This window comes from Pteropus medius, unplaced genomic scaffold, assembly GCF_902729225.1.
Source record: "Pteropus medius unplaced genomic scaffold, Ma_sr-lr_union100, whole genome shotgun sequence".
Classification (NCBI taxonomy): Eukaryota; Metazoa; Chordata; class Mammalia; order Chiroptera; family Pteropodidae; genus Pteropus; species Pteropus medius.
Window position 1 is genome coordinate 17323210 of NW_024349798.1, and position 10600 is coordinate 17333809.

A 10600-nucleotide genomic window follows, 5' to 3' on the forward strand; every position below is an offset into this window, starting at 1 on the left:
TATTATATGATCCAGTTATCCCTCTTCTGGGTATCGACCCAAAAAACTTGAAAACATTTATCTGCAAAGATATATGCACCCCTATGTTCATAGCAGCATTATTCATGGTAGCCAGGACATGGAAACAAAGTGCCTTTACATAGATGATTGGGTAAAGATGTGGTACATATGTACAATAGAATATTACTCAGCCATAAGGAAAGATGAAATACTGCATTTGCAACAACATAGATGGATCTTAAGATTATCATGCTAAGCAAAATAAGTCAGACAGAAAAATTTGAGAATCATGTGATTTCACTCATATGTGGGATATAAAACTGAAAGCAACAAAGACAAACAAGCAGAGACTCATAGACACGGACAACAGTTTAGTGGTTACCAGAGGAGGAGAGGGTTGAGAGAGGTAGATAAGGGTAAAAAGGGTCAAATGTTTGGTGACAGAAAAAAATTTAACTTTGGGTGGTGAACACACAATGCAATGTACATATGAGGTATTATCTAATTGTACACTTGAAACCTATTTGATTTTGTTAACCGATGTCACCTCAGTTATTTCAATTTTTAGAAAAGCCTAGGACCCGAGAGCTTCACAGGTGAATTCTGCCAAACATGTATAGAAAGATTACTGCCTATTCACCTCAAATTATTCCAAAAACAATTAAGGAGAAAGGAATGCCTTCAAATTAATTCTATGAGGGCTTTATAACCCTAATACCAAAACCTGACAAAGACACTGAAAGAGAGAAAGAGAAAGAGAGAGAGAGAGAGAGAGAGAGAGAGAGAGAGAGAGAGAGAGAGAGAGAAAATTACAAGCCAATGTACCAGATAAACATAGATTTCAAAAGTCTCAACAAAATATTAGCAAACTGAATGCAACAACATATTAAAAGGATTATACACCATGATGAAGTGGTATTTATAACAGGGATGCCAGGAGTAATTCAACATCCACAAAACAATTAATGTTATTCATCACATTGACAAAACCAAAGATAAAGATTATATGACTATTTCAATAGATGCAAAAGAACAAGATTAAATAAAATTCAACATCTACTTATGATAAAAACTCTCAACGAAGTGTGTATAAAAGAAACTTAGCTCAATATGAAAAAGGCTATATATGACATCCCACAGCTAACCACATACTTAATGGTGAAAAACTGACAACTTTTCCCATAAGATTAAGAATAAGACAATAATATCCATTCTAATCACTATTATGCAGTATAGTATTGGAAGTCATAGCCACAACAATAAAACAAGAAAAAGAAATAAAAGGCATCCAAATAGGAAAAAAACAAATAAAAGTTCACTATTTGCAATAACATGATACTCTACAGAGAAAATCTTAAAGAATCCACCAAAAACTAATAGAATTAATAAAATAATTCAGTAAAGTAGCAGGATACAAAATTAAATGACCAAAATACCAATGGCATTTTTCACAGAACTAGAACAAATCATTCTAAAATTTATATAGAACCACAAAAGACTCTGAATACCCAAAGCAATCTTGAGCAAGAAGTACAAAGTTGGAGGTATCGTATTTTCTGGTATTAAACTGTAATACAAGACTATAGTAATCAAAACAACATGGTACTAGCACAAAAATGGATGCATAGATCAACAAGGCAAAATGGTGATCCCAGAAATAAACCCAAACTTATATGGTCATTTAATATATGAAAAAGGAGGCAAGAAAATACAATGAAAAAAAGGATGGTCTCTTCAACAAGAGGTGTTGGGAATACTGGACAGACACATGCAAAAAAAAAAAAAAAAAAAAAGCTGGACCACTATCTTGCAATATACATAAAAATAAACTCAAAATGGATTAAAAACTTAAATATAAAACCAGAAACTGTAAAAATCCTAGAAGAAAACATAGGCAGTAAATTCTTTAATATTGCTCTTAGCAATATGTTTTTGGATATGTCTCCTTAGACATGGAAAACAAAAGAAAAAATAAACAAATGGGACTACATCAAACTAAAAAGTTTTTACACAGCAAAAAAAAAAAAAGCTATCAACAAAATGAAAAGGCAACCTACTGAATGGGAGAAGATATTTGTCAATGATACATTTAATAAGGGTTTATTAAGGAATTCATACAACAACACCAAAAAGACGAATAATCCAATTAAACAATGGGCAAAGGAAATGAGTAAACATTTCTCCAAAGAGAACATACAGATGGCCAATAGACATATGGAAAGATGCTCAACATCACTAATTCGGAAAATATAAATTAAAACCACAATGAGATAATACTTCATACCTGTCAGAATGGCTTTAGTGAATAAATCAATAAACAAGTCATTGGCAAGGATGTGGAGAAAAAAGAAGCTTTATGCCTTGTTGATTGGGTTGTCAATTGGTGCAGACACTATGGAAAACAGTTTGGAGGTTTCTCAAAAAAAATTAAAAATAGAACTACCTTATGACCTGGCAATTCCACTTCTGGGTGTCTATCTGAAGAAACTTAAAACACTAACTTGAAATGATATATGCACCCCTATGTTCACTGCAGTGCTATTTACTAAGAGCTAAGATATGGAAACAACCTACATGCTCAATAATAGACAATTGTATAAAGAAGTTATGGTACATATATACAATGGAATATTATTCAGCCATAAAAAATGAAATCTCACCATTTGCAACAACATAGATGGACATAGAGAATATTATGCTAAGTGAAATAAGTCAGACAAAAAATGATAAATATATAATTCACTGGTATGTGAAATCTTAAGAAAACAAAGTAAATAAACAAAGAAAACAGAAACAAACTCATAGATATAGAGAACAAACTAATGGTAACCAGATGTGAGGGGACTTAGTGGGGTGAGTGAAAAAAGTGCCTATGATTGAGAAGTATAAATTGCCAGTTTTAAAAATAATCACAGGGGTGTAAAGTACGGCACAGGGAATACAGTCAATAATATTGTAATAACTGTGTCTGGTGCCAGGTGTGCACTAGACTAATAAGGAGGATCACTTTGTAACTTATATAAATGTCTAACCACTATGCTGTATACCTGAAACTGATATAATATTTTATGTCAACTGTAATTGAAAAATAAATTTAAAAAAGGAAAGACATATGCAAAAAAATGCTTTTATTTAGAATTCTTCCTCAATACCTAGTAATTCTTTTCCTTTTCTTTCTCTCTTGTCCCTTTAATTTTAAAAGTTTCTCTTTGATGTGTTTGATTTCCCTTAAATAAGTGGAATTTTTTGATGATTCTCTGTTTTATATCTGAGCAGCTATTTTCCTTTCTGAGCTGTGTCCTGAGACTCCCTGTGTCATATGGAGGCATGACGGTAGTTTACCCCTGGAGCACAATGGTGACTCATTTTCCTTTTTCACTTTTGGCTTGAGTTGCTTTTCTTGGAACATGTCAGAGATGGCACTCATCACCCCCAACTCCTCTATGAATCCCCTAAGTGAAACTATGTAATTCCTGTATCTGCGTTGATAAATTTTAAATTTCAGAGTGTTTCCCTTTCTACTGCTTAACATTTGCATGAGGCTTTGTCCTGTGGGTTTCCTCAAATTTTCTACTTTGAAGTCTTATCCTATATGTTTTCTCTTTTTCTTGAACTCTTCAGTATTTTTGATGTATAGACAGTATTACTTTCTTGTTTTAAATTACTAAAAAACATTTCTGTCATTTGATGTTATTTGGAGAGGTGGTGGAGCTATTTATACATTACACCATTTTCATTGTGTGGTTTAAAAACAATTACAATGTTGAATGATTACATAGCTAAGCAAAACTGTCTTTTTACGTGTGTAAATTGATTTATGAGTTTCTGTTCTTGGCTTCCTAAAAAATCCTTATAAATATATAATACATATAGATGAAAAATTTGAAACTATGCTCAATGTAGTTATTAATCAAAATTTTAAAATGTAAACACACTAAGTATCCAATTGTATGAATAATATTTTTTAAATTATTTTTTTTATTTTTTACTTATAGCTGGCATATGATATATATTAGTTTCAGGTGTACAATATAGTGATTAAACATTTATATAAGTTATTAAGTGATCACCCCAATAAATCTAGTACTCCTCTGACACCATGAATACTTATTGCAATATTATTAACTATATTTCTGATGCTATACTTTACTTCCCCATGACTGTTTTGTAACTACCAATTTGTACTTCTTAATCCCTTTCCCTATAACCCACCACCACATGCCCCTCTCATCTGGTAACCTTCAAAATCTTCTCTGTATCTATAGTTTGTTCTTGTTTTATTTATTTTGTCCTTCAGATTTCACATGTAAGTGAAAGCATACAGCCTTTGTCTTTCTCTATCTGACTTACTCCACTCAGCATGATACCTGCTAGGTCTGTCCATGTTGTTGCAGATGGAAAGGTTTTATTCTTTTTTATGGTTGAGTAATATTCCATTGTATATATGTTCCATCTTTTCTTTCTCCATTCTTCCATCAGTGGACACTCAGGTTGCCTCCATATCTTAGCTACTGTAAATAATGCTGCAATGAACATGTAGGTTCATATGTCCCTTAAAAGTAATATTTTGGGTTCCTTCTCATAAGTACCCAGAGGTGAGATCACTGGGTCCTTCCTTGTCTCTCATTATAGCTTTTGTTTTCGTCTATTATGTCTGATATAAGTACTGCTATCCCCAATTTTTTTCATTTTCATTTTTATGAAATATCTTTTTTCATCCCTTTAAGTCTGTGTGTCTTTTGATCTGAAGCGAGTCTCTTGTAGGCAGCATATGCAAGGGTCTTCTTTTCTTTTCTATTCAGCCACTCTATCTTTTGATTGAAGCATTACTTTTTCATTTGAAGTAATGATTGATAGATATGTAGTTATTGCCATTTTATTATTCATATTTTTGATGCATACTTTTTTCTTCTTAAAGAAGTCCCTCCATTTCCTGTAATACTGGCTTGGTGGTGATGAACTCCTTTACCTTTTTCTTGTATGGGAAGCTCTTTATCTGTTCTCGATTCTAAATGATAATAGTGCTGCTAGGTAGAGAAATCTTGATTGAAGGTCCTTGCTTTTCATTACTTTGAATATTTTGTGCCAATTCCTCCTGGCCTGCAAGGTTTCTGACAAGAAATCAGCTGACTGTCTTATAGTAGCTCCCTTATATGGGAACTAACTGCTTTTCTCTTGCTGCTTTTAAGATTCTCTCTTTGTCTTTAACCTTTGACATTTTAATGATGATGTCTCTTGGTGTGGGCTTCTTTGAGTTCATCTTGTTTGGAGCTCTCTGAACTTCCTGGGGTTATATGTCTATTTCCTTCACCAGGTTAGGGAAGTTTTCTGACATTATTTCTTCAAATAGTTTTTCAAGTCCTTGCTCTTTCTCTCTCTGCTCCTTCTGATACCCCTATAAAATGAATGTACATATGCTTGATGTTTTACCAGAGGCCCCTTAAACTATCCTCATATTTTTGAATTCTTTTTTCTTGTTGCTGTTCTAACACTGTGTCCTTCACTACCTCATCCTCTATATTGCTGATTCGATCCTCTGCTTCATCTAAACTAGTATTGATTCCTTCTAAATTATTCTTCATCTCAGTTATTGTATTCTTCATTTCTGACTTTTTAAAATGTTTTCTATGTCCATTTTTATGTTTTCTATCTCTTTGTTAAAGTTTTCACTGAGATTATCTACACTTCCCCTGAGTTCATTGAGCATCCTTATAACCAGTGTTTTGAACTCTGCATCTGGTAGATTGCTTGTCTCCATTTTGGTGAGTTCTTTTTCTGGATCTTTGTTCTCTACTTTTATGTGGGATATGTTTCTTTGTCTCCCCATTTTGGTTGCCTTGTAAGAGTAATTTTTTTAATAAATTGTGCATATTCTTGGAGATTATTCAATTATAATAGAAAAGCTCACAGTAATATAAATTAAAAAATAGTTTGGAATCATATATGTACTATGATTCCAAAAGCAATATAAACATATTGTCATAGAAAAACGGTATTAAGTACAGAAAAAGAGTAGTAAACTTTTTTCAATATGTTTCCTTTTTCATCTAAGACTAAGTTCTTTTATAGCTTGCTTTCGATATGTTTGCTGCTCCTCTTATTTTTACAGGGTTTTCTGTGGGGTGAATATGCTATTACAACTTTGTCACACACGAAGCATAGCATATTATATTTTTTTATTTTATTGTATTTATACTTTTCTTCTTAATTATGTTAGCACTTAATTTGTTGTGTATGGTAAAAAAATTTTATTGAAAAATTTTACATTTAAAGATTTTTAAATTTTGTCTTTGTATTGTTTTTATTACTATTTCCTTCCATATATTGTGTGCCTCCATTACTTCACACCTGGTTTTCTTTCCATTTTTAGCTCTTTGTTTTATTAAATGTAATATTTTGTGTTATAGAGACCATATTTTATTTAAATTGATTTAGATTCTGACATATGTATGTTTTTTCCCTGTGTCATGTATTTCTGGGTATTAAGAAGTAATACTTTTATTTCCCTCCACCTTTATTGAAATATAATAGACAATTAGTTGCTTGTATTTACATTTCACGCTTCAATGAGTTTTTTTTCCAATTATAGTTGGCATACAATAATATACCAGTTTTAGCTGTATAGCATATTGATCAGAGATCTACATAACTCGCAAAGTGATCACCCCACTAAATCTAGTACCCCACTTCCCCCTTACATATTTGTTACAACATTATTAAACATAAAAGGTAATGCTTTTTAAGTGTGAGTTTTCCTGTAGAACTTTTTCTCTCTCTGGATATTATAAACAAAAGCTTGTATTCCTAAACATTATCCATTAGGTTCCCAACTTTTCCTTCCACTACTGAGGGCAAAATTCACATAAGAAAATTCTACCAATTTGTGCTTCTTAATCTCTTCCCCTTTCTTACCCATCCCCAATCCCACTTCCATCTGGCAACCATCAAATTGTTCTCTGTATAAGTTCGTTCTTGTTTTGTTTGTTTGTTTTGTTCTTTATATTCTGCTTATAAGCGAAATCATGTGGCATTTGTCTTTCTCTGAATTACTCAGTTCAGCACAATATCCTCTAGGTCCATTCATGTTGCTGTAAATGGCAAGATTTCATTCTTCTTTATGGCTGAGTAATATTCCATTGTACATATCTACTACCTCTTCTTTATCCATTCATCCAAAACAGTCATGAAGATGAAAAGTATAGCATAAAGAATATCATAAATAATATTGTAATAACTATGTACAGTGTCAGATGATTACTAGACTTATTGGGATGATCACTGTATGTTATACAAATGTCTAATCATCATGTTGTACACTTGAAACTAAAAGAACACTGTGTGTCAACTGTAATTAAAAAATAAAGTTATTTTAAAAAAGAAAATTCTAGAAGACAAATTCGACCAGGCTTTTAAGCCTCTTCCTTCTGTTAAATTAAATATTTATCATTTTAGTTATTATAAAGACCTCTAAGAGGTGTGAATTGGACAGGCATCCCTGATTCATTCAGAAAATTCTTATGCTTTTTTCCTTATGTGTGCAGCCATTTTGCCTTCAGTCTAGTCTTTAGCAGTAGACAGGTCCAAATTTTATCCTCAGCACTTGTAGAATGAAAACAACATTCTGGTACAAAGATGAATTTTATTGAGCCTCAGTTTATTTTTTATTTTTTGTCATCATAAGTCTAAATCACATGAATGCCCACATAGATCCTCTATGAATTTTACTTTTGTTTTTATTGCTATTTCCATGCTTTTTTCCCCTGTGGGTGTCATTATGAAAGATGGAAGTAGCAGTAATATTGTAGATTAAATCAAGTTTTCTCTACTTGCACAGTTCTCTTAAAATACTTGAGATTGACAGATTGATAAAGTTTACTCCCTTTGGAGAGGGACAGACAAAGAAAATGATGCACATTCTGTCTTACTTTCACTCAACTTCTAAACACTTTAAAGGAAGGGGAGATTAAACTAAATAATACATGAAATGATCTGCTTACCAAAAGCTTATTTTTTATGCTTTAATAAAAATAATAAAGTCATAATTTAGACCACAATCATAATCAGTGTGTCACAGTTTTTAATTATATTTGTGTTTCTATAATATAAATGAATCAATATATTGAGACTTGTTCATTCTCCACTTTAAACTGACATTGTAAGAAATTATTCATAGATTACTTCCATGTTTTAAATATATATATATGTATGTATGTATGTATGTATGTGTGTGTGTATATATGTATGTATGTATGTATGTGTATGTGTATATATATATATATATATATATATATATATATATATATATATATATCGTGTGTGTGAAAATGCAGATAATAAGGCATGTTTTATCTTTTGTGGGAAAATATACCATGAAACAATTAATTTTGCCAAGAAGGTGAGATGGATGGTGTTTCAAGAAAGCTAGAGACTACAGAAAACAATTCAGTTGAGTTTTTAGAAATAAGGAGAGATTTACCAGTAGTACCAGTACTCCAGTGTAAAATAATTTGTGCATGAAAGTTGATGGTATGGTTGAGAAAGTACGAAGAGTTTTCTATAGATACAGCACAGAATCTTTGAATTCATAGAAGAATGTTTTAGAAGAATGAAACAGCATTGTGGCTTGAGTATGTTAGCTTTTTACAAGGTCTCTGTCTTTCACTGCTCCATATGGCATTGTATAAGAGAACAGTATTTAGACCAAATAGACCATGAGCTAAAAATCATCCACTAAAGTTATATCTATAGCTCACAACCTTTTTGAACCAATAGCATTTGCCATTACCAGTGTCTTCAAGGCCCCTTTTACATCTTTGTTTCTCAGGGTGTAGATTATGGGGTTTAAGAGTGGGGTGACTATCGTATAGAAAAGGGAGACAAACTTTCCCTGGTTTTTGGAGCTACTTTTAGCTGGCTGAAGGTACATAAATATGATGGTCCCATAGAAAATGATGACCACAACCAGGTGGGAGGAACAAGTCCCAAAGGCTTTCCAGCGTCCTGCTGCCGATTTGATCCTCAGGACGGCTTGGGTTATAAAGCCATAGGACACTAAAATGAGTGACATGGGGACAATTAGAAAGACCACACTTGCCACAAAGAGCTCTACCTCATTGAAAGTTGTGTCCACACAGGCCAGTTTGATGAGCACTGGAACCTCACAGAAAATGTGGTCTAATTTGTGATGACCACAAAGGGGAAGCTGCACAGTAAGGGAGCACTGAATTAAGGAGGTGACGAGACCACTGAGCCATGCTATGCTGGCCAGGGATACACAGAGGTGAGGGTGCATAATGGTTGTGTAGTACAGAGGCTGGCAGACAGCAGCATAGCGGTCATAAGCCATGACTGCCAGAAGAATGCACTCGGAGGAACCCAATCCCATTGCCACATAGAGCTGGGCCACACACCCACCATAGCTCATGGTCTTGTCTTTCTTATTCATGGTAACCAGCAACTGTGGCGCAACACTGGTGGTGAAGCAGATGTCCACGCAAGAGAGATTGCTGAGGAAAAAGTACATCGGAGTGTGGAGTTTGGGGTCCAGACAAGACACCAAAATGATGGCAGTGTTACCCAGAAGGTTCAAGATGTAGAAGAGCAAAATTATGACAAAAAGGACCCTCTCTAGCTGGGGCTGATCTGAAAATCCCAGGAGAAGAAATCCCTCTTCAGATGTGTTGTTGCTGCTTTCCTCCATTGCTGTAGATGTCAATTCATAGCAGGATTAATATTCTGGAGGATGAAGGTGACGAAGCAAACATTGGTGAGCTGTGATTGTTTCCAATATGATTTTATAACGTTCAGCCATGTTTAAAGACTGAAAGCACTTTCCTCAATATACTTCATTTGACATGAAATGCCTCTCCTTCTGTTTCTTTGAAGCAGATTTTACTCTTTCTAATGGGAACAACTCAAACACTATCACAATGCCCTCTCGTTTCTGTCTACAATCCAAGAGGCCATCATCTGTCCCTCACTTTTTCCTTGCAGAGATTTCTCTCAAATGAGTGATGTTTATTTGTGTGACTATTCTACCAACTTTGGTTTGATCCTCCTAGAAGAATCTGCCACCATGTATTTTAAAAGTGTACAATGGCCAACAGATATGGAGGTGGAATTAGGAAAAACAAAACTTAGGTGTGTGTGTAGAGAATATAGTTCAGATATTGGTAGTGATGGTGCATCTCAGGTATAGCGAGGAGTCTGAAGTGATGTGGCAGAGAAGGAGACTGAGGAAGAGATGGACTTGAGCACTTCTGACCAAGAGGAGATGAGATGCAAGTTAGCATCAACCCAATGTCCATTCATGATCCTGGATACTGGTATTAGCTTCATGCAGTGTTTGAGCTGCTGACATCTTTAACTAAATGTCCAGACAGCAATCTCACACACACAGTATCTCATAGTGTCTCCTTCACTTCCCACCATATTCTCTTCACTTATCTCCTTTTGAATTATTTTCCATATTGTAGTAATCAGGAATGAGTTAGAGAAGTGGTTTACCTTGGTTCTCTTTGGTAGATATTACCCTTTGGAACAAAGGCTTCACATATTTCCCTTTTAAAACCCAAATTCTAAAATATTAACTTTTGAAATA

The 10600-nt window shown here is 33.7% G+C and overlaps 1 protein-coding gene across 1 annotated transcript; it reads right to left on the reverse strand.

Moving 5' to 3' along the window:
- Window positions 1–8749: 8749 nt before the first annotated feature.
- On the reverse strand, window positions 8750–9700 carry OR2G6 (olfactory receptor family 2 subfamily G member 6). The gene has a single exon (XM_039885620.1). The coding sequence runs from the start codon at window positions 9698–9700 to the stop codon at window positions 8750–8752; it is 951 nt and encodes a 316-aa protein (XP_039741554.1).
- Between the last annotated feature and the right edge of the window lie 900 nt (window positions 9701–10600).

What these genes read in the sequence shown, in the direction of transcription:
- OR2G6 (XM_039885620.1), bottom strand. Translation starts at nt 9,700, where the DNA reads ATGGAGGAAAGCAGCAACAACACATCTGAAGAGGGATTTCTTCTCCTG.